The sequence below is a fragment of the Gadus macrocephalus genome, chromosome 10 (assembly GCF_031168955.1).
Source record: "Gadus macrocephalus chromosome 10, ASM3116895v1".
Lineage (NCBI taxonomy): Eukaryota > Metazoa > Chordata > Actinopteri > Gadiformes > Gadidae > Gadus > Gadus macrocephalus.
Genome location: NC_082391.1, coordinates 19,120,122 through 19,144,943, shown reverse-complemented (window position 1 = coordinate 19,144,943; position 24,822 = coordinate 19,120,122). Strand labels below are relative to the sequence as shown.

Genomic DNA, 24,822 nt, shown 5'->3' with positions numbered 1-24,822 from the left:
AGCACAGGTTAGGATTTAAAGGTCAGCGGTATAGGTACGAGCACAAACATCTCCATATCAGTGGTGGTTGGTGAATGGAGTTCGTCGGGGAACACTCGGCCCCACAAACCCTGGAGCTGAAGTTTATAGGGGAGGCGTGGTGGACCACTGGCCCCCGGTCTTACGCTGCTGAAACACTTCAGCCGGCCAGCGGGCAGAAGACGACTCCTCCAGGTCACGGGGATCTTGGATCCAGAGCAGGGTGGATCACACCTGGTCCGAGGCTGACGTCGGGCAGTGGGGGGGGGGGAGGGGATGACAGATGATGGCGGCAGCAAACTATTCCTGGGGAGGATGTTTCGTTTCTTCACGGTCAGAATGAACCAACATCTCTCAAAGTGACCTCCTTATCACAGCTGTGACCTCCCTATACTCCTGTAAAAAAAAAACTGCAGCCCCCCCCCCCCCCACACACACCCTCCCCCTCTACAGACCCCCCCCCACACACACACACACACACACTCCCTGCCTCACCCCCCTTATCATCGCTGTTCTCCTCCTCCACCTTTGCAGCCTCTACCCACATCCTTCCTGCCCCCCCTTCCCGTCTGAATTCGTCCACTCCCACCCATCGGCCAAAGTCAGCCCCATCCGCCCCCTCCAGATTCACCAAACATACTGCATGTTTACCTCTTGAGTGTGTGTGCGTGCGTGTGTTCTGTGTGCGTGTGCGTGTGTGTGTGTGTGTGTGTGTGTGTGTGCGCGCGCGCATGCGCGCGCGTGCGTGTGTGCGTGTGTGTGTGTGTGATGTTTGAGTTTATGTGGGAGAGTGAAAGAGAAAGAAAAGGGAGATAAAGAGGGAGCGGTGACACACTCAAGGATAGGGCATGTGATCCAGGTTGTGATATGGGTTTGTTTATTGCCATCAGGCGCTATTTACTGGAGTGTGGTGTAATTTATGGCGTGACCTTATCCCAAGCCGCTCAGCTTGCTGGTGATGAATTAACCATGGAGATGAAATGTAACACACGATCATCACCTCAGCTCCAGGTGCCGTTGGTGGGTGGGTGGGGTGGGGTGGGGGGGGGGGGTTCAGGGGTGAAGGGTGAGGGGTCGCGCGGCAAGCCCTTCAGGCCCCTCGAACCCTGACCCTGACGGGGCTGATGAATAGTGTGCTAACAAGGACCAGCGCTCACAGGCTGCGTCTGTATTCTCTCTCACTTTCTTCTTTGACGAGTACAAATCGTGCCTCCTCTCTCTTTCTCTCTCTGGCGCTGCTTTGCCCCATACCTCTCTCTGTTTCTTCTCCCCCCCCCCCCCCCCCGCCCCCGCCCCCGCCCTCTCCATCTCTGTCGCTTTTGGAGGACAACAGGCTCAGGGCAAACTAGTTCCCCCGCTATCCTTCTGAACCCTAAAAATACCTTGGCCTCCCTCTGGGTTTATAATCATCACCATATTACATTGTAACGAGGCGCTGTCACAGCCTTACATAATCTAGCTCATGCTTAGCAACGCGGATACCACTTAAGAATAGATTGAATAAATTATTATTGGGTGAGCTTTAAAAATGTTGGCACACCGACGGAGGTGATTGTGTGTTCCCTTAGTCCCTTGGGTGCGGACGGGATGTTTAAAAAATAAAAATAAAGTTAACAACCCACACCCACTGATAAGGAGTATTAAAGAACATGCACGCGGACACACAATGAACACCCACACACATGTGCGCGCGCACACACAGTCACACACTCAGGGCTAACCGCACACGCCCACTTATAAGAAAGAAAAAGAAAATGCCCTCTCACACACACACACACACACACATATATATATATATATGAACACCCAGATACATGCGCGCGCACACACCCACTTATTGCTAGTGAGTAAAAGCTCATATAAAAACCCACATACATGCACACTCACATGAACACACACCTACTGACGCATCCTGACACACTAAACGAACAAACACACACACCCAGGGCCACTGATACACATGCTAAGACACACACACACACACACAAAGGAGCACGGATACACGTGACGTGCGGAGACACACAAACACACACACACACACACACACACACACACACACACACACAGGAGCACTGATACACATGCTGAGACACACACACAGACACACACTCATGAAAACACATACTAATGCTGACACAGAGACACATAAGAACACACAGACACATGAAATCCACACACACAGAGGGGCATTTGCGCACTCGGATTGTGGAGCCAATTAAAGAGATGAGTCTTATTAGCGGAGGTGGCCTGGCCCCCCGTTAATCTCCCGGGCTTCCTGGCACGGACGGGTGACACCAGCAACTTTCCCTCATCTTAATGGCCCCTGTCTCATCATCCCCTTATGAGACGCTCATCCAAACTCCAGCCAGACTCCCATGATTTAGCCGTAGCACCCGGCCCCCCAAATCCATCAGAGCATCCATGGGGCTGGGCCCGGGAGGAGTCACCTCTGAACGAGCCTAGGAGAATTGAAGGAGAGGAGGGGAGACCGGGTGCATTACGTGGTACGTGCATTACCTCACTGACTCCCCTTTTCTCTCCCCCCCCCCCCCCCCACTCTCTCTCTCTCTCTGTCTGTCTCTCTCCCTTTCCCTCTCTCTCTCCGGCCCCTCTCCCCTTATTGGATACCATAATAATTCTTCAGATTCCTGCTGACAAAACCATTACTGTGTTTCCCGGGCCACCCGGGAGGGCTCAGGGCCTGATCCCGTCCCAGGGCCGCCGTGCAAGGCAAGGACGAGACGGGAAGGAGAGAAGAGAAGGCGTGGAGACCCTGATTGCCAATCCCATGGGTAGGAGTTATGCTGAAAAGCTTGTCTTGTCTTCTCCCTCACCCCCAGACCTCCCCCCCCCCCCCCCCGCCCGCCCCCCCATCAAGGTCAACTGCCCTCACTCGACCCCCCTCCCCCCCCCCCCCCCCCCCCCACACACACACTCCCTCCCTCCCTCCCTCCCCCCTGGACCACCTGCAGTTCAGCCGACGACAGATTCCCTCTTCACCCCAAACCTCCCCCCCCCCCCCAACAACCTCCCCCCCCCTCCCCACCGAGGTGGAGATGACAGCCTAATCCTCCTGTTCCTCCTCTCCGCCAGCGGCTGCGACAACAGGCCCCCGTCACTCGCTCTCTTGTTCCGCACACCTTTCAGTTTTTCTTCTCTCTCTCTCTCTCTCTCGCGCGCGCGCTCTCTCTCTACCTCACCTCCGTCGGTACAGCGTGAAAACAACAGTAGCCCAGACATGGTGGGTTCCCACGGCGACCTATTCGTGGTTACCATGCAGGAATCTCTGACCTGTTCTGGCCTGTTCCGAGTCCCACTCATAAAGCACCCCTCTGTGTAACGCGAAGGCATGCTGTGTTATTTAAGCTTGATTTGAATAAGGCCAGATACAGAAACATAGACCAGGGTGAGACCGTCATCTGATGATTGCGTCATAGTTATTCTAGCCAAAGATAATTTACGACACTTGTCCAGAGTATTTGTTTTTTGAGCATTCCGGATTCAGCTCCACCGTATCTGGCATCACAAGGCCTCATCCAGGAAGAGATCCCTTCCTCTTTTTGTTTGGACCGCTGATGTTTTATTTGGACGAAGCACAATTTCGAGGAGGGTTATAAATGCTGAATGTCAAGTATCTTTTGTGTACTTTATTGAAGGGGTGTGCGCAGTCCGGAAAGAGGTTGTGGTTTCTGCATTCAAATGTAGGCTTAGAGTCCACAGAGCAATATGGCTTGTTTGCTTGTTCATCTTTGTGCGCATGTGTGTTTGCCTGTGTGTGTTTAATCTGAGGAAGAGAAGCTTGGTAAATGATTTTCAAGGGTCAGCTGCTTTTCCTTGCCCTATGAGATTACAGCTGATGTGTTCATCAATGATTCAACCGAAGCGCTTCATCCCACAGACTGACGTCTATTGGGAAAACCAAACATGAAGTGCAGGGGATGGGCCAGTCCAGTGGCTGTGTGTCTACAACAACAGTCCTCATTGATTCCCAGAAATTATTTATATGAAGAAGCGACTGATTTAATTGCAACCCCCAAAACAAATCGATCATTTTCAATGTCTTCAGAAATTGTTCTGCAAACAAACCGAAAGCCTGAGTTTGGATTTGGCCTACGTTGCACTATCCCTTTCTTTTGAATAAATCTGTGTTCCTGTGACCCTCTCTTTGGATCCCAGGGGACTTGACGGGGCCCCTATAGGTTATCAGGAGGAGATATGAACCTAGTCGTGTGTTCACATCAAAAGCCAAGATGCGGTGCAAATGAATACAAAGTCAATGCAAAAATTGGGAATAGACGCACATGTTCCAACGCACGGGTGGCCACTTACGACCTGGTTCGTGCGGATTTTGTGTGAAAATGGTCGCCCCAAGGACGAAATTTGTGTGTTTGCTCAAGTTAAAATATTTGAATTTCGCTTAATGATGAAACGCTTGCGTCAAGGTCATTCGCCTCTATTCACGTTTTTGCATTGACTTTGTATGCATACAGAGTCAATGCAAAGACTCGAATAGAGGCGAATGATCTTTGCAATGCTTTGCTTTTGATGTGAATGCACAGTAAGAGCCTGGAACCAAGGCTGTATGTTCTGAATGAGCAGCCCCTGACCCGACTTTAGCTCAACTTAACCTGCTCTGGACTGCTGCAATGGCGTTAGAGAAAAAAAAAAAACTCTAAATAAGAAATGCCTTGCCGTAGAGGCCCTAAGTCCTTGACGGCAGTTATAAAACGTGGCAGGATAATTGTGAAAGTGGAGCCTCATAAATTGTTTACGCTTTACTTCGATTAACACCACTGGGGTTCTGTGACTCCTACTTTCTAAGCAGTGCTGTTGAATGCAGAGAAGAAATCAGATAAGGAGCCACAGTATTTTTCTTCAAGCTACTCAGACCCAGCAGCCAGGTAGAAGGAATCACTACTCCGAGAGAAGAAATCTAATTAGAGCAATGCCGCGACAGAGGAGCCTCTCCGTGTATCGCTGAGCTCCTCCAAGTCCCGTTTAATAAGCCCGCGTTGATCTCACCACCTTCTTATTATTCTTGCACTTAACGCTAGTCGGGTTGAGCTTTGAGTCGTTCGTCACGTGTGCGATGCCATTTCCATTTGCGTTTCCATGACCCGGTTTCTCTCGACAACGCACAATGGGCCCTTTTGATCGCCAACACAAATGGGTGTCAAATAGAGCAGGGTATGAGCAATTAAGTTGACGATTACGAAGTTGCAGGCTTATTTTTTCTCTGTGGAATACAGAAAATATCACGTAGGTACCCTTTAATAAACGTTATAAAAGGAATGCATACACGACGCCAGTTTAAAATGAATGGCTTTGTTTGCCAGTCCTTTCCTAGACTCGAAATCATAAGGGTAATGCGCAGTTATGTATCTATTCCTGGATTGTACCGCCCTCTAGTGCCAATTCCTTGCACTGACGATTTCTAATGAGCCCTGAAACGTGTGGGAAAAGACCAGATCCTTCTCCTTATATTTTTCCAGTGAAAGCTCCATGAACTTCTTGCCCGGATATTGGGAAACCTGACCCAAGAGCTCCACCAGTGCTGGCCAGCAGCAACTTGATGAGGTCACACCATGAGCCGTCTCAAGTGGAATGCTAAGTAGTGAGGGTCAGGAAGCAGTGGAAACACAGATGAAATGTGTAGATTTTTATTCAAAAGTCTCCAGACAAGTACAAATCAGAAACAGAGTGAGTGAAAGAGAATGGGATATAGACAACCGAGCATGAAACTAAAAGAGTGCAGAGGAAACAAAACAAAATGTAAAACACAAGAAATGGTTTGAGAGGTAAAAGAAAAATAAAGCTTGAAATTTTGTATATATGTACACGTGATCCAATAAGAATTTATACCATTTTAGTGGTAGGTAAAGTAACAAACAATAAACAGTACTTTTCTTCCTTAAAAGATTTTTTTTTTTTTTTACTTACATAAAATAATTAGGCAAAACACACACGCACGCACGCACACACACACACACCATACACACGCACACACACTGGCTGTTCATCTACTTTATCACAATACGCCCAGCCCCATCACGTTTCATGTTATAAGAAGCCAATTATCCCCCTTAAACATGAACATGATCCTCTGACATGGAATATTACGGTGAGAGAAGGTGATCTCCACTAGCATGTTTAAGGCTTAGGCATGGAATGACTACAAAGTAAAATATCTCAGTAGACAAAACATCGCAATAAAACTTGTGTGTACGACAAGTAGTTGTCAAAATCTAAGCTTTGTCTAGCTGCCAGAGCACTGCTGAATAAACGTTCACCTTCAGGAGGGTCCGATTGACTAGCTTCGGTTTTAACATTTGAAATTAGAAGTATTTTGTGACAGGACTTTTTTTTTTTTTTTTTTTATCTTCCCCACGTTGAGAAAAACCTTAAAGCTGAATTTCACAAATCATCCCCATTAGTTTTATCCAAACTATTTTACATGTAGGAAAAAAGGTAGAAACCCAAAGACATTATCAAGACAAACCATAAAAATACAAATTTAAAAATCTTTCTCGGTGCATGGACTCACATGCTCTTGATTTTTTATTTTTTCTTACACATTTCTCAAACTTTGTGACCGTCGGTTGAAAATTTGAAAATAAGAAAAAAATAATAGCACATTTATAAAATCAGCACCAATTCATATATAACTTTATTTAAAATGTAGATACCCATTTCAACATTATTATGCTGGATTTCAAAGAGAAAAAAAAAAAAAAGAGGATATTTTCTTCAAATGCACTGTTTTTTCATACTCCACACAGTGGCACTACCAGGAAAGAAATCAGCTCACTTTGTGATGACGGGGGGATGCATTTCAGTGGGACGTAGGTGTAGGGAGTGATCCGAATCTTTGGGTGAGCGTTAAACGCTTACTGTTTAAACTGTAAAGTAGCGTTTAGCCGAGTCTCAGGGACATTCACAGCACTAAAGGGGTCCTGACTGATTCTACAGTTGCAACTCACCATGGGAACCACCAGAGGTGACTGGGACCACACATCAGGTCCAACCATTAAGGGTGGGGGTTAGAAACTTATAAACCAGAGGGGGTCAAAATAAATGAAAAATATAAAATAAAGACCTCCGTCCTTTTGGCTAACACATTACAAGCAAGCTACTACAGTCCGTTTATAAATTACTACTTCACACCTGGTTACTTACTACTAATATAAAAAGGGTTAGACATAAAAAAGTTTTTCTTAAGTTAACACACCAATCCATCCCCATTTGAGAAAAAAAAAAAAGCCAAAAAAAAAGGAAAAGGACTAGTATGGATTTTTATTTAGACATGTCTGAGCTCTAATAGGTTTGGTAGTGGCCTGTCACTATGGATTCCGAGCAGGAAGAGCTTACCCAAGGTTATAAAAAGTAAATATTTTGAAACAAAGTCCTCTCTGAGCAAGCAACACTGAGCGTGGGGGTCCTTGGTCCACGTGGAGCACAAGCCAGAAATGTTCTCTCTACAGGATACACACTTCAGCTTTCGCATCTAAAACTCTTTAAATACAAAGGCGCCTCCACTCTTCTCCCAGCTTCTTTAATATCTGTTTAAAACATCGACACTCCAAGGACCTGGGGACCGTGTGAGAGAAGACTTCAATTAATCATCAGACGAGAGCAAATAGAGGCACTTGAGAGCAATCAATAGCCCATAACAGTCTTTTAAATGGTGAGAAAGCACCTCTTAATGGCTAATCTGCCAGCTCAATGTCGCGGCTGCCGTTGAATACACATTTCTATTTACGGTCAGACTGCAGGTTTTCCATCAACTCGCTTTAAATGTCAATAACTCATCCAAGAGAGGCTGTTGTTTAGCGGTCGGCGTGTCTATGTGAATGAATATAGTGAAATACACGTAATGAATCGGGATGGTTGATCGATTGGCCGGTTGATTACAGTTAAGTTGCTTCCGGGCTGTCACTCGGGGCCATTACTGTCACAGTAATGGCTGCTAAGATTAAAACAGTGAAGGCCTACTAAAAAAGAAAGTGGAACACAAGAGCTTCTTCTGCAGCATCAGAATAAAACTGGAAAGACACAAGACTGAGGCTGCTCTTGGCGACCGCCTCACTCAGAAATTTGGAAAAACCAGCCATGCGTACAAGCAGAAGCTATTTGATTCGGGTTTTGGTGGATTGCCTGTCTAATTTGTATCAAATGGGCAGCGAGAAATGCAGAGAATATTATTATTTTACCAAACCAACCCGTAGAGCTGAATGCATTAATAGTAATTGGCCGTGAGTGAAGGCAGTCAATCATAAGGCCTTAGACGTGAGAAACAATCGATTCACCCTTTATGGATTTTATGGTGACAGAAGTATTTGAATTTGAACACTGCTCAAAAATAAGCATTCGGTATTGAACGCTAGTTTACCACTTGGTTGTTTGTGCTTGGGGTTGCTGGTGCTCGAAAGAAGCGAGTGCTTACCGATTCATCCATGATAGAAGCCGGGTCGAAGTAGTCTGGCTTCAGCTCCGAGCGCTCGCGGCGGTTCTTAGACGGAGGCTACAGGAGAACATGCGGTTAGCACGAGGCTGATCCAATAGTACAAGTCACTGTTGACACACATCCAACACTTAATGGGGCCTTCCACACACTACCAAACCAGACACTCAACCATTCAAATGGCTAGGAAGCTGCACACTATGGTTCGTCTCGGTTGTGAAATGCTTTTAAATTTCACAAAAGGGGTTATGAAAATGAAAGAGAAACACTAAATGAAATGAAAACCGGCACCTCATTCCGGAAGCAATTGCACACGACAATTGAAGAGCAGGCCAACCATCTCACCAGATCTATGTCCATAGTATCAAAGTCCATGCCCTCGTTGAGGTCGTCCAGCCGGCCTTCAGAAGACATCATCACGTCCTCCACGATGGGCTCCTCGTCCTCCTCCATGAGCCCGGTACCACGGCGACTGTGGAACACAAACAAAGAAACGGCTGTAGCCCCTGATGCCAGCGCAGCGGGCCGGCCCCCCGGCGGTGCGGTGCGAGCAGCGAGGACTCTTACATAGCGTGCTGCAGGTTGGTCCTGAGCTTGGCGTAATTCATGGCTCTCTCCTGCTGCTGCCGTGCCTCCTCCTGCTGCCTCTGGGCCAGCATCCACGTCACCTGAGAACTGAACACACACACACACACACACACACACACACACACACAGTTAGTAGTGCCCTGACTGCAGTCAGCACCGAGTCCAGCATTAAGGATGGCCTGCTGGCCCGTTGCCAGGGAGAGAAGATGAGGTCCTGTGAGGCCGGAAGTAGCTTCGTCTTCGTCTCTATGGGCCCCGGAGTTGGCACGGAGCTCGCAGTGTAATCATTTTTTTTTTTTTCTTTTTAATTCGGCCGCTAAAACGAATACTAAACAAATAGGACATTACGCATGACCATGGACCGATGCCTTTTGGCAGCGGTACAGGATCTCTGACCCCACGTACCGATCCGAAAGAAAAACATTATCATTAAAAACGGACCCGTATGCTCGGAGACTGCAGGACCGTTTAATATCACCATAGTAACCTGCGTTTGACAAAGGACTCAAAAGCATTCCGACAAACTGCCTGGCAGGTACGGAATGGCATTCAGTCATGGATACACTCTGACCAAGCACAGGGTCAAGGGGAGGAATGTCCTTTATTTAAATCGGGTCATGAGGCAGGCGGATGGCTGGGGGGGGGGGGTCTACTCACTTGTAGTCCATGGGGGTTTGAATGTGCTGCGGCGTCTGCTGTGGATGGTGCTGCGGCGTGTGCGGGTGGGGGGTCTGCTGGTCGTGGGGCAGGGGGTACACGCCCATGTAGCTGTCGTCACGGCCCCTCTTGGGCTCGCGCATGGCGGTGGAGGTGAGGTGGGGCGAGGGCATCATCACCGGCGTCTGCAGGCTCTGCTGCCACACCTCGCTGCTGCTGCTGCTCTCCTCTGGAGGGGTGGAGGGGTGGGGAGAGAGAGAAACACGGCCAAGGGTTGAGTCTATGGCCACCGGGGAACGAGCTGGCCCCCGTGAAAATCAAATGAGACTGGCCGTCTCGAAGCACCTCAATTCATTTCATATGGCATGGCGCTGCACAGATTGGGCATCAAGTTTAGGGTTGGGATGAGACTGGGATGAGAAACACAGCTGCAATGGTTTTGTGGCTACGACATGACACAGAAGTCGTTAATTTAATTACGAAATCCCGTTATCTCAACCGTCGACTAAGTGAATCCCAAAAAGATTGTTGGCAGAGAGCTGTGAGCTTGAGGGCCGATGTGTTCAACATTGGGCGCTTTTCACTTGATGTGGATTTCGGTAGAAAAGCAATGGACCAATTTTTTATTCCATGAAGTGGTTTCTTGATTACTGAACCATGTATTTCTTTGATCGTTAAACTATAACTGCTCTCATGAGGGGCAAAATGCCCCAGAAAATATAATCCCGGGGAGAACTTGGCCTCAAGCAAGACCGCACACACAGACACAAACACACACACACCTACGCTTTCATGCCAAAGCAACGGCTCCATTAACATTTGGAATTTGAGTTGCACAAAACAAGCATGGCATGTTTCCATTTGTTAAAAAAAAAAAAACACCCATTTTACCGAGTCGAATGCACGCACATGTTGACCCGGATGGTAATCTAAACGACCCCGCTCTAAGCGGTAAGACGCAGCTCCATCTTGTGACCCTCCCACCATCTGCTCCGTAATCCCTTCCCCCAGCACAGGGGCTGGCAGAGCCAAACTGGGAGGCGGGGGTGGGGGGGGGGGGGCTCATCTGGGTTAATCCAGGTCTCAGCGCTGCCTTCATAACAGAGTGCTGGGGCAACATTATAGCTCTGTAAACGGGGCTTTTTCCTTTGAGCCGAGCTACTGATGAGGCTGATGGGCGAGATAACGGGACGCGTTGGGCCCCAACCGATAACGGCCGGACCTCACAGCGATAAAGAAGTAAAGAAGCAAAAAAGACAAAACAAAGAACAGATAAAGCCTGAAACTGCCTTAAAACCGAAGCCCACCCCAGAGACAATATGTAGTTCAACTACGATAAACTTAGAAGTCTAAAAATACAGATATATCTTTCTCTTCATGTGGCCTCGGGGGTCCGCCATAGCCTGGAAAAACAAAAAACGTCTGGAGTGTGATTAATGTCCCCGTTCCATATAGGATACCTTCTGGAAGCTTCCGCTTGGCTGCGGTGGCGGCGGCGGCGGCGGCGGCGGCTGCGGCGGCCGCCACACTGGTGGCGGCGGTGGGCTTGGCCTTCTTGGAGCGCACAGAGGAGCCGCGGCTCGAGTAGCCGCTCATCACCGACATGGTGTCGTCGTCGCCTCCCGCCTGCAGGGAGTTGCGGTAGGAGATGAGGGGGAGCCAGCAGTCCTCGCGCTGCAGGGCCATCTGGAACGTCATGAAGCGCTCCAGGTACATGTGGCTGTGGGGGGGGGGGGACAGGAACCATCAGTCAGGCGGACAGGGGCCGCTCGTTTTAGCGCCAATCGTGCACGCGCACACAGGAAAGCACACACCGCGGATAACAAATCAAACGGCCCACGCACTCAAAGCCAGGTGCACATTTCAATAGAAGAGGAAGAATCAGGACGAGAGAGAGAGAGAGAGAGCACTTGAGAGAGAGAGAGAGACACACAGCCTTGAACAGAGCACTCGTGCAACACAAAACAGCCGTTGCGGCATTTGTCACGGACACCTGTTGCGCTGAGGAACGAGAGGGAGACACTTCCCCTGGCAAGCATCTCAGGCACGCAGACTTACACAGTCCTCTTGTCCTGTCTCATCAGCTTGGAGGAGAACTCGCTGAGGATGTCCAAGAAAGCCAGGTGAAGGGGAGGGTTGCCTTCTCCCTGGGGGCTCGGCTCCTTGAACGCAAACTCTATCCCGTCTCTGAAAAGAAGCACACACACACACGCAGGCCAAACCATAAATCCCAGCGCGCCGTCATAATTTACTTTCCGCCCCCCCCCCCCCCCCCCCGTTTGATGTCTGATTTCCGTGCGAAACCAATTTTGACTTCTCATAATACACACATCTCAGGGATATAAACAGAGGAGACTTCCGATGCCGGCAAACACCCAACAATTCCATGCTTACAAATGGAAGTGCCAGATTCACAGGGGGCAACCGCCCAGCAGGGCTCCCCGGGCTAAGCCTCTGGAAAGGGCAGGAAATAACCCGGCTCATATACACCGTGGAAAAATAGCAACCGAGGGGTCATTTGTCTGCTGTTTTTGACGGCGCCCCGCGGCCAGGACGGTAATTCTAGATATGCGCAGTGCAACAAGAGACGGTTGGGGGGGGGGGGGGGGGGGTGAGGAGGTGAGGTCTTACTTGTGCAGCATGGCAATGGCATCCCTGGTCTTGACCTGGTCCAGGCCAAAGGTGAGCGAGAAGCGGCGGGCCAGCTCTTTGATGCCGCAAAACGACGAGGAGGAGCGGTCGAAGCCGTGACCCAGCTCCGACAGCATCTCGTTGAAGAGCTGGACGAATGAGGTGCGGGAGATTTAAAATGGAGTCAAGCGTTCACACCGGTCCGTCACATTGTCTCGTTTGTTTCTCTGAACTGGCGTCCAAAAGGTGCGCCGTCGCGGCGTACTGACCTGCTGCAGACTGAGGATGAGCGTCTTGGCGCACTGGATCTTGTCGATCTGCCGAGTTTTACTCATCGTCTCCTTGATGATGTCGCCGTAGTCGTTATAATACTGGAGACGAACGGGACGGTCAATGGAGCAATCACTCAACCGCCGATTCCGCCCCCCCCCCTAAATTGTAACAGTGGTAAATCGTGAGAGCATCTCTGAAGCAAGCCGCCGACGCCTTACCCTCATGTACTGCTTGAAGATGTCCGCGCCCGTCTTCATCTCCACCACGCAGTAGATGATGAGCTTGCAGTACGCGGCCAGCAGGTTCCTTCTCTTGTGCAGCGCTTCTATCTTTCCTGCCTCGTCGTCCTGCTGCCCATCTATCGGTGTGACCGGAGCACAAACATCAGCCCAACACATGGTCTCCATTACACACATTAAGCTGCTGCGGCCGGGCGGTCTCGTTGAGTAAACGGGCACTCGCTGATTTACAAAGTTGCTGCGGTGACCTCTGCCGCCCCAGGTTAACCAAGGGTTTAGAAAGTGGTATCGGTCAAGGGAAAGTGTAAGTCAAGTGTCCTGACAGTTACTCATCTGTTAAAGACATACAAATACAAATAACAATGTGCGGATGTTCAATCTATCGACCATTAAAATATTCATGAACTGCGACTCGTTGATTCTTAACATCCATAAAGAAATGTATGTGAACATTGACACACACAATCTACCAGATACGACAATTTGGGGATTACATTAGACTGAATTAATTAATAGCATTGCCACAGTGATATTACATAGCCAGCGGCTAGGAGGTCACAGTGCGAGCCACTACCTGTGCTGTTGGTCTCCTCGTCCTGGTCGATGAAGACGTGGTTGAGGATGAAGGAGAGCAGCTCCACCTGCAGCGAGTCTTCGGGAGAATAGACGAGTGGCTCTAGGTGCTCCCGGCCACCTGACACCATCTGGTGGCTGAAGATGAGCAGCACATCACACAGGATGGTGAAGGCCTGCAGATGGAAAGGATGGGAGAGAAAAAAGGGAGATGCTTGGCGCCTTGTCGGGGAGAAAACAGCATTGGACATCAGAACACCTGGGAATCGGGCTAAATAAAGAGAGATCCCCTTTGCTCCAACTTTGAGGAAACAAGAGGAGCGAGGGCAAAAAAGGAAAAGGGAGGATTGCTCGGAGGCACGGATGAAACACTTAAACAGAGAGGGCTTGTTAATCTCATTGGGACCAGATTACAGCCCGGGGTTTGGTGGTTCTCAACGAAAAGAAGGTGGAATCAACATCAGCCTCAGGGCCTCTATTAATTGACAAGGAAGTTAGGCTAACGAAATCAACTCAGTATCATAACGGAGGCTCTCTTACTAGGTCATTTTGCTGTGATCTTGAACCATTTATACATTTTGTTGCAATGTTTTACAGATTATTCCTTCGGTTCCTTCTAATCAAATAAAACTAAATTACATATGGCATTTTTCATTGAAAAAGAACCATAGTTAGGGGCATACCGCCGCTGTTATTTAACGCCTGTATTGTGGTATGTTCCACTGCCAGGCCTCTGTGGCACATAACGCCTAGTCCCTTGCTTTGCAAACCTCAGAGGGTTCAATACGTTTTGGTTGTTGTCGAGCCAACGACAGAGTGGGAGTCAGTACTTTCACTTTAAATAAAACAGAAGGAGATGAGGTAGAGAGCTCCATTGGCAACAACAGGGGAGAAATAAAAAGGTTTAGTAAGCCAACCATAAAAAACAAACGCATGAAAAGAAAAAAAAGGCCGGGGAAAAATAATATTGCATTTGTTGGAAATGTATCTGGACGATCATTTTTTTCTGGTAAGAACTCAAAAAAACAAATAAAATGTTGCAGAGATTCTCTTGGGGTGTAATAATAAGTGGTGGGATGGAGCTACATTCACGCACCAGACCACATGGTGTTAACTCAACCGTGCGATTAAAAGCTTCTTTGAGGTTTTTTCTCAAACTGCATATTTGTATTAAACAACTTTAAGAGCAACAACTTGTACAACAGCATGAACCATAGAGCCCAGTTTAAATGCGGCATTACCTGCTCTTTGACCGCCGTGTTGACGTTCGTGAGATAGCGCTGGCACATCATGCAGAACGCTCTCATCTGCTTCCTAAGGGTGACCATATCCTCCTGAAATCACCAAATACAATACACGTTTATTAAGATTACACCTCCACACTGATTATTCAGCGTTGAAGACGCTGCGAGCCAACCGACCCGATCAGCTAGCCATAGCAGGGCAGATTGTACCTTTCTGGAGCTGCCTTCGGAGAGCTTGGCCAGGTTCCACAGGATCACATAGTGAGTGCACTGCAGTGACTGGATCACGATCTGCTCACACAACAAACAAGGTGGTGGTCAGATGAAGCGCTAAAGAACACGTATACATCCTGTGATGACTCGGCGTGCCGGCAGGGGCATAGTGCTCACCTGCTCTGGCATGTCCCCGTTCTCGATGCCAGTGTTGAGCAGCTTGAAGTTGCTGGTGAAGAGGTCCCACTGGGAAAGGTCATGCGCACTGAGAGAGCAGAAGAAAAGTAACAGTAAGTGCCGGCTCATTTAAACCACAGGCACGGTGGTGATTCATGGATCTCAGTACAGATGAGAATGAATGGAGGTGGGTTTGAAGAGGTAGGAGGAGGTGTCAGGACCCCAGACTGCCCCCAATTTGGAGAACTCACTACCGTAAATCTGTCCACTGCAACTTAAAAAATTATTCGTGGCACTTCTGCCGCTTGACTTTCATCTGTTTTTTGATTAATATCGCTCTATGTTAATAAAAGTGCTTATAAAATACCTCCAAAAGAATTGACGATGCATCACTCAGTTTTTTTGCGACCAAACGAAGTGCTACTGCTACTAACTGTAAAACGTAGTGCCTCCATTGTTAAAAAGTTAGCCTGGAGCCCTTGATGCAATTAATGAATCTCAGGCGGGATGTTCGAGTGGGAGTAGAGGGAATTGAGCTCGAGTGTGGTGTATACATAAAAGGGGCAGACGGGTCACATACTTGTGGAAAGCGGTGATCCTCTTCAGAGTGGAGAGAATCTGGTAGGTGTCGTCCTCATCCACCTCCTCACCCTGGGGAAGAGACACTTGAAAGTTAACAACATGGTCGCAGCAGTGCCACGCAAACCTCCAACACCATCAAAAACGGCCCTCTCTGCGGGGGGGGACACCCAGCGTCCTGCTCACCTCTTGCAGGAAGTCCTCCAGGAGCCGGTTGAACTTGTCCACCTGTTCGTCTAGGAGCTGGGAGCGCGCGATGTCTACCCGGTTGAAGATGGTGAACTCCTCGTTGCAGAGGGCGTGGTAGGTCTTGGAGCAGACCTCCAGGACATCCGTGTCGGTGTGCTTCTCCACGATCTCCCTGACCTGACGCAGCAGAGACTCCAGGTGCTGTAGGGGGGGAGGGGGGGCAGACCGGAGAGAGCGTAAAGTAAAAAATGAGAGGCGGAGGGAGGGAGGGAGCGAGAGCAAGACACGTGAGAGAACTTTTAAATGAGCCCGGCAGGTTTGAGCTGCTGGTGTAATGACCTTAAATGACTTTGGTTGAAGAAGAAAAAAAATAAAAACACCACAGCAAGTTTGACGTTTTTTTTTTCCCTGATGGGTTTGTTTGTACCTTCTCGAGACGTCCTGTGGTGTAAATCTCAAGGTCGAAGAACTGAGGGAGCTGTAACAGGTTAGTCACCTTCTCCGAATCCATTGCGTACTGCCAAACACAAGCAAACACACATGCATATTAAGTACACCTCTTTAAACAAAACAAAAAAAAACAACCTTGTTGAGTCAGTGCCGAACTGTAACTCACCTTGGCCAGTAGAGGGGGCAACGACACTGCAAAAAGCTCTGTTATTCTGGTTCTATCATCCAGCTGCGTTTTCTTCTCCTTAGCCGTCATGACCTGAGAACAGACGGCTTGTGTGTTCAGCTTGCAGGCTCTTGCCATATGGTGGATAAGTGACTCACCCGATAACAGAGTCAATTACTGTTCAATTAGGGCAATTCAACACTGTACAGTAGTGGCTCAGCATCGGTTAGGGTCGTGTTTGTTATTGGATAGTGTTGTGGCCGTACCCTCTTCCCGGTGCCTCTGCCAACAGGGGGGTGGCACTCGGCCGCCTGACGAACCGTGCACAGCATGATCTCAATCAGAGCCGTCTCCTGTCTGTCTGTCAGAGCTGCAGGAAAGACGGGAGTAAAGAGAGTTGTACACCTTTTAACAAGATAATGTCAAATACTTTGTTATTGCGCTCATTGTAATATGCATATTCATATTTGGAATACAGCTTTCTAATGAAGCACGAGTCATTTTCCTTAGCTTAGCTTGTCAGATGCATAACCATAATATTTTTTTTTTTCTGAAAATGAACTGTGCAACATAATGGCACTTAACATTGAATTGCATGTCCATTAGCTTTACAGTAGCAGGCAGGGTCAGAGGTTAAGGTTTTGTTTACATTAGCATGCTAGTGTTAGGATGGCAGCTTGGCTGTGATTGGAAAAGGGCTTAATGCGGGCTATGCTGTACAGGATTTGCGTCGGTGACGGCGTGCAAACTACTGAACCGTGCGGCCAAAAATGGTCCCCAAACAGACAGCGGTTTTCATTCAAGTGTGACATTAAATAACCTCCACACTTATTTATGTCTCCATCAATATGTTATGGCTGCATGCCCTTTCGTAGTGCCATCATCACTACAAACTCGTGGGGGCCATCCTGATTCGTACACCAGTTTGGCGGCCAATCAGAGTGCGCAGGTCGTACCTTCTTCTCCCGGCAGAGGGTCGTCTAGCAGTAGGCTGGTCATACACTCCCAGTCCTTGAGAAGCTCTGCGCCACACTCCCACAGGGAATCCACCAGGTAGGCCGCGTGCTCGTGGAGCTGAAGAGAGACGAGAGAGTCCGTGTTAGGCAGGGACGTTTAGGGGCTCTGCATCATGGTTAACAGGCTGAACCACCGGGGAGGCGTGGTGACACGTGGATGTCGCCGTACCTCGCTCTCGAGGAAGAAGAAGACAGTGGTCTTGATGAGGTTTGCGTTGGGGCTTTGTCTTCCTCTCCTCTTGGGGGCGCCCTCCTCCTCTGGCTCCCGTTGGCTGAAGAGTCTGAAGGAGAGGCAAACACCAAGTCAGTGGGGCCAATCTTGTCTAATAAATACACCCATGTCTTTCTGAATGGGTCCAAAAGGAGCAAACGCCAGATTAATAGCCACGGCGAATATGATTACAGAGTAGTGGCGGCAGCCAGGTCCTTATTCCAGCAGAGACAATTATTAGACGAGCACAATCTCGCCCCGGCATCAGATTTCTCAGGACCGAATTGTAAGGGTTGACAAAAGTGTGGTTTTATAGTGCAACTAAAACATCCAATTCAAAAGCGTGGTTTTATAGTGCAACTAAAACATCCAATTCAAAAGCGTGGTTTTATAGTGCAACTAAAACATCCAATTCGATCTTCCTACCCTAACCTGCTTCTCCCCCTTTCCTGACCTCTGCCTCACTCGGTTCAACAAGTGTTGCATTAACAGTCCTCACAAGCTGTGCGAGTCGTGTTTGGGTGCTGGGTCGATAACCTGGACGGGGCTTCATGATGTTGACCCTCCTACAATACAGAAGAGACGGGGTTCGTCACACATACTTTTTGAAGAGGAACTCCCCGGCTGCTATGGCGACCGGTCTGTGAGCCGAGTAGACCAAGTGATAGACGCTCTCGCAGTCCTCCGGGCTCAGCACCTCATCTGTGCTACTGTGGACACAAACAGAACACACATGGGGGATCAGACAAACCGTGCTTACATTGACACAGAACACACGAGCAGGGTCAGCCACACTTGGATTGCAGATATGCTCATTTTTTGTTTGAAGTATTAATATGTCTTTACATTGTATACGCCATATTTCCCCCCCCCGTTACCATATACATATTTCAAGAGAAAGAAACATGTGTAAAATGCTATGTTTTGGCCAACCAGGTTACTGACGGTCGAATCGGAAGACACGTACTTGCTTGTCGTCGCATGCATACATTTTGGAAGACAATCATGAGTGGCTGCTACTTACTGCAAGACAAGGGTGAGAAGTTTAATAGCTTGTACTGCGACGTCGTACTCCTTGTCGAGGGTCATCGAGACAATGCGGTCCTGTGCGTGTCATAGAAAAAAATAATCATCCATTTAGCTTGTGCGTCATTGGTTGGTCACCGACTACACGTTTGACTGGGGTGGTATTAAAAGCATTGTGTGAATCAAGTTATAGCCAGCAGGTGGCGCTGACCTTAAAGCGACTGGTGAACAGCTCCAGTCTCGTGTTGAGCTCTCTGTTGTAGTACAGGCCTTGCAGTGCGGTCAGGCACTTCAAACGCACCTCTCCTTGCTGAAAAGACAGGTGCAGGGCGGTTAGGGTCGACCACCTCCGAGTTCATACCAGGAAGTGTTAAAAAGTGAATCTTTTCAAATGTAATTTATACGTAATCCTAACCAACCTTGTCGTGCATGGTCCATCCCACATACTTCAGATAGCTGTCGTTGAGGAAGGCGTCGCTGTATAGTTTCATCCATACCCCGATCTCTTCTATACAGATGGCTCGGATTTCTGCTATAGAATCGCTGTCGACATAAGGCACACACAATGTAATTAGCACAGCGCAATGAAGCGTCAAATTCGATACCGAGAGGTAAGCATGCGTTACAGCGATGACATATGTAAACTCGTACCGATATCGATGAACAAACACTCCTTTGAAGATGGCATTCATCATGTTTTCGATCTCGTCCTGATTTTCCTGGAGCTGGAAAATGAACAACAAAGCACTCGATTGAACACAATAGCAGCCAGCTTTTGTTCAGTCAAATGGTACCAACTGATTGGTGAGAGAGAGAGAGAGAGAGAGAGAGGGCGAAAGAGAGAGAGTGGGGGAAAGAGAGCGAGAGTGAAGCTGAAAGGCATAGTTAGCATAACGAGGCAGCGTGTGACGGCCAACTATGCCACCCTGCCGTTGTGTGGCAGCAGAGTGTGTGCTAGCAGATGGATGCCCAGTGGGACCTGCTGTTGCATAACTGAATAAACTGCCAAAGCTTGGGGTATTACAGCCGGCACCAGCACCACTGTGACACTACAGTACCTACAGTACCGTTAAACTGAGAGGCGGGCGAGCGCAGTCCACATCCATGCTGGACCCGATCTCACAACCCAATAAAAAGCCATTTGGTCTTGAGATGTGTTGATGCACTAGGGGGTCTGTATATATTTCATTGCATTACTTTACACTTTAACACAATGACCTGCCCAAGGGTGTAGCCTTAGTAATGTGTCTTGAAGAATTGGACCCATTGCACTAAAATGCAATAGGTCGGTAAAGATGAGTTTTATAAAACTAGACTATGGTTTTCCTAGACATCGATGTGTCACCGTTTAACTGCATGAGAAAAGATAAATCAAGACAATTCTTTCCCTGACATGGACACAACATATTGTATATGGGACAAATAAGTGCCATTCAACTAATTTCCATATATTTTTTGATACATGACAAGTATAGTAATTGCTAGATGTAATGAACCAAAAGGAGGTAAAAGTCAGTCGGACCCTTCCAATTAGTTGCATAGTTCTTCCACCATCCGGTTAAGTGTTTACAAAGCAGCACCATTTGAAGACAAACGTCAAATCTTTCTTTGGTTACCTCCTTGCGTTTCTGTAGGAGCAGCTCCAGGCGATCGTTGGCCCTCTTGGCCACGATCTTGTTCCTCTCGGACTCGTACTGGCGCTGGGTGTTGTCCATGTTGATGCTTAGGTTCAGCGCTACATTCACCAGAGCCGTCATCAGCTTCATGGCTAGACAGAAGACACGACCGCGGTACAGTTAGAGCCAATGGTGAAACATCGCTAATTTATCTCGTTCGGTTTAGTGGTGCAGCATGTTTACAATCGGTCAGGAGGTTACTACACCATCCACATAAACAGCAGATGGTGGCTCTTCATTACCTGCCAGTGTGGAGGTGTGTCTGAACGCGCGGACTTGGGAGTCAGACAGTCCGGTGAGGAGGGAGATGACAGTGTCCATCATGTACTCATCGTAGATGATGCTGTATTGACACTGGCGCACCAACACAGCAATGAACTCGCAGAAGCTGGTTTTGAACCTTTTCCACTGTGGCCCTGCTATAGTCAGAGGGTAATCCCCACTGTCCTATAAAACACACACAACAGGATGTTTATACAAGGACATTTTAACTAATTTGCTATACACATGTATCTATTTAATCAGACAGTTAAATGTCTCAAAAATATCATTGACTTGTTCCTGCAACGATGTCAACAAATCATTTCTTTGTTGCACTTCATAAATTCACAACTTCAAAGGGAGTTAAACATCCCACGGATAGATACCTCGTCAAATTCCTCCGTCATTCGTCTGATGATTTCAGAGTTCTGCATGTTCCTGAACATCTCCCCACTGACCACACCTGAAAAGAGGGAGAAACAACGTTGGACAGGGTCACTCCTCCATGTGGTCACAGACACTTCACACCTGTTGAACGACTTTTTCTTTGCGTTATCTCTCTCACACACACACACACACACACACACACACACACACACACACACACACACACACACACACACACACACACACACACACACACACACACACACACACACACACACACACACACACACACACACACACACACACACACACACACACACACACCTTTACATCCCGAGCACTGTATGAAGAAATTGATGAGGTCCAGGAGGGCAACGTCCCGGTCTGTTTTATACGACTCGATCCAGTCATCAACAACCGACTGTAGGAAAATAACATTAAACATGTTGTTGAAACACCAATAGCCTCTCTTAAAAAAGGGAACCAGGATTCTTACTGGTAGAAGAGATTCAAAGAACAACAGATCGTACCTGCATCGCACTCCTGCCCAGTTTGACCACCTCGAACAGCATCATGTTCTCCATGCCGTTCTCCTGATGGTGGCCATTGAGCCTCCCCGTTCCCTTGGCTCCTTTCCCCTTCTCCCCTGCTGGCTTCTTCCCCTTCTTCCCTCCCTGGGAGGGACAGGAGAAACATTAGACGGTTCATTAGGATAGGCCTTTAGTGAGGTTTGAACTCCTGTTGATTCTGGAGAAAAGGGTACCCGATGACGAAGAATTATTTTACAAGGGTTTTATAAAATAATGTTCTCAGTGATTTTTTAATCCATGACACTGTGTTTTGTCGTAAGAATATCCTCTCAAGCTCGGTTATTTTCACATGCTATGACCACGTCAACACGTGTTAGGGACTAGTTCAACACAAAATTAGAGCAAGTTAAAGTGACGTGTCCTGCTGTTTTAGAAAACTATTCACGGAAATTAAAAAAAACCTACATTATAAAATCATCATTAGTACAAAATTTAAGTTGGACTTCACACACAAACTTGTGTGCCAGGTGAAATTTTAATAATACATTATTGGAAAGTTATGCCGCCTCGTTAGACACCTTATTTGTAGGGTGGAAATGGGTTAAGCTTACTGGCTGCTGTTCATATCAACCTCCTCACACATTTTAAGGAAACACTGTGGAAGCTAAGTCTTTCACGTGAAGCCCAGGGGCAGAGTGAGAGTCAGGTCGTAGTACATACCTTTCCTTTGGCTGCAAGTGAGACTGTGACTGCAGTTCTTCCATCTGGCTCCTCTGAGAAGTCTGTGTCTGAGGAGAAACGGGTGTCTGTGTCCCTATTGACAGGGAGCAAGATCAAAAGACGTGTTTAGGTCAACCAAGACTTCATTGTTAACGAAATGCGCGTAGGGTCAAAAGGTTGCCCACTTACTGAGGGAAGGGGAAGTCTGACGGTAATTCTGGTGCCGCTATCATTTCTGTAACATCTTCTGGACAACTGCAACTTATGACTGGCAGGAGACCCTCATAAAATTAAGGCCAGAAGTGGTTGCATGTGACCTGAAACAGAAAAGCAATCCATTTAGAAAAATTGACGTTCACATGGTAGTTTTGAATAGATTGAAAATAAATAAAAAGAGGAACACATGATATGTTACAAATGTTTATCTGGATGTAAAGACAAATGTGATACATGATAATATGGCCATGATCCACTAGGAGAAAAAAACGTTCACATGGTAACAGGGGGCGGGCACGAATGGGCCTGTCAAGTAAGGCTTCACTCCTATTGGTTCCCTCTCATTCTGATCCCCCCCTAGTTTACGACAAGCATAGCAGCCAGTGCAAAGGTTCTTCCTCATGGCCAAATATGGCAATGGCCTATCCGCCCTACACAAATCTGAACCAATCAAAGCAAGGCATCAACATCAACAAGAAACAGTTGGATTTAGACGACTGAATGCACTGCTCTATATGCGATTCATAGATATTTAGGTCAATCAAGATACAAAGCTAAACTATGTCATTGCTCATATCCACATATTATACAAAATACAAATGATCGACACATTGTTAATGATCTAATCGCCAACATTTATATATATATTAAATAAAAGCACTCGACGGATAACAGATTAGCAGAAAACAAACTCCTCCCATTTGAGAAATTGTTCTGTTCTGGGTGTGCCTTTCTGTAGTGTTCTAATGACATGGAAAGTAAGTCATTCAAAATTAACCGATACACGCGGTGTACTTTAGATAAGGTCTAGGCATGTCCTCACCGTTTACTACTTCTAAATATATATCGCACAGCTTTCCCATGTTCTGCGACGCCACCATATTAACCGACCCAGATAGAAAATGTGTCCCCATGCAATACGACACATGTAAAGAACAGTAGCATGCTTAAATCTACACTTTAAATCCAACGTTTCTTTGAGAATCGGTCGCCCTTCTACCGATTAGGTAGGCTTGTTGACTGTCAAGTTTGGGCAAATCGAAGGGTGGCGAGTAAAAAAAAAAAAAGTGGCGCCAAATCACAGAGCTATAAACTTCCCACCCGATATGAGCAACTAGATCCCTCGGGAAAACCCTCACATGGTCACTAGAGCCGCGATTTGGCGTGGAGAGCAGATGCCACAACTTCCCGGTCTGTTCCATCCAACAACACCGATAAGGCGAGCCTTTTCCACGGCGCCTGTCAAAATTGACACCGGTGCATCGGTAGTGCTACCGCTAAGTGGCTAGTAGGTAACCAGGCGACTGGTCCTGTTTGCCTCTTAGCCTCGCTCAAAATACAACACAAGTGTCTACTTACCAAAGCGCACATATCCACTACGTTATATCCATCTCATATAGTTCATTTTCAAACCACCACATACGTGTCGATACGACCGAGCTACCGCGTATGGGGTCGGCGTTCGCCCACTATAATAACAAAACAACGCATTATGTGCTGCACTAACGGAAGCTAACGAGCTAGCCGCGGAATATTCTTATATTGTCCCCGGGAACCACATTGGGTGTCCACTCTTTGGCTTTTCCGACCACGGGGATTATATGAAATACTACAAATAGCCGTTACGTATCAGCAGGACGTCGTTTTTTTATGTTAAAACAACTCACACTAGCCTACTACCATGTCCACCAGCTAGCATTAGCGTTACCTAAAAAAACATCCCGTCCTTGCGTCCTCCATCTTGCCTCGGGAGTTCAGTCATGGATTGCATAAGCAACAAACACTTTGTTTACATGTATATATCGAAAGTGCAGCCGAGTCGGTTGAATTCACCATACTTGTATTTTTTTGTAGCAGATAACTAATTAAACACACATACGCGAAATATAGTTTGTGAGCCCAGGAAGCCGAGCGTTAGCTTGTGTGTGCGTCGCTGGCTAGCATCAAGCGGCTCGGCTGGCTAATCTGATGCTAGCCATGCTAGCGAGCTAACTAGCGATATACCATTCAACTAACTTCCAGATTGCGCTCCGCCATTTTACAGCTAACTTACCTTGTTGTGAATCTTTATTCCCCAAGAATATAAACTTTATATATTCTCAAAAAGGACCCCTTCGCAATTCCGAATTGCAAATCAGGAAAAGAGTTTGAAAGTCGCGGTCAGAGGCGGTTTCGGACGTTCTCTCGCCAGCTTGCTCCGTAGTTCGGTTTGTTGTTTCGACGACCCGGGGGTAAGAATCCTGGTGCAGAGCTACCACCTAGCGGCCACAACAAGTAAGGCCTGGAAACGCGAGGGAAGAAGGCTACAGATCACCCGACAT

At 47.6% G+C, this 24,822-nt stretch overlaps 1 protein-coding gene across 2 annotated transcripts; it reads right to left on the bottom strand.

Annotated features, from left to right (window-relative positions):
• Window positions 1-5,865: 5,865 nt before the first annotated feature.
• On the bottom strand, window positions 5,866-24,820 carry stag2b (STAG2 cohesin complex component b). Of its 2 annotated transcripts, none has more exons than XM_060063544.1 (34): window positions 24,555-24,820; window positions 22,475-22,602; window positions 22,286-22,379; window positions 21,566-21,709; window positions 21,360-21,456; window positions 21,035-21,111; window positions 20,630-20,834; window positions 20,328-20,479; window positions 19,363-19,436; window positions 19,131-19,254; window positions 18,923-19,021; window positions 18,710-18,789; window positions 18,288-18,395; window positions 17,644-17,755; window positions 17,415-17,532; window positions 16,725-16,828; window positions 16,459-16,551; window positions 16,270-16,359; window positions 15,840-16,043; window positions 15,655-15,725; window positions 15,075-15,162; window positions 14,895-14,975; window positions 14,682-14,774; window positions 13,442-13,616; window positions 12,847-12,986; window positions 12,625-12,726; window positions 12,356-12,504; window positions 11,783-11,911; window positions 11,185-11,444; window positions 9,725-9,953; window positions 9,047-9,154; window positions 8,825-8,951; window positions 8,462-8,539; window positions 5,866-7,605 (listed from the first exon to the last, which is right to left on the bottom strand). In XM_060063544.1, the coding sequence occupies exons 2-34, from the start codon at window positions 22,516-22,518 to the stop codon at window positions 7,582-7,584; spliced, it is 3,873 nt and encodes a 1,290-aa protein (XP_059919527.1). In that variant the 5' UTR covers window positions 22,519-22,602; window positions 24,555-24,820; the 3' UTR covers window positions 5,866-7,581. The 2 variants fall into 2 exon arrangements, with proteins under 2 accessions (XP_059919527.1, XP_059919528.1); XM_060063545.1 differs by lacking the exon at window positions 24,555-24,820 and adding an exon at window positions 24,210-24,462.
• Window positions 24,821-24,822: the final 2 nt, after the last annotated feature.

Excerpts from the sequence above, each read along its gene's own strand:
- stag2b (XM_060063544.1), bottom strand. The coding sequence starts at position 22,518 with ATGATAGCGGCACCAGAATTACCGTCAGACTTCCCCTTCCCTCA. Across the intron at positions 20,480-20,629 it reads ACACACCTCCACACTGGCAG|CCATGAAGCTGATGACGGCT; the intron begins GTAATGAAGAGC and ends TCTTCTGTCTAG. Across the intron at positions 11,445-11,782 it reads AGACAGGACAAGAGGACTGT|CCACATGTACCTGGAGCGCT; the intron begins GTAAGTCTGCGT and ends CCCCCCCCACAG.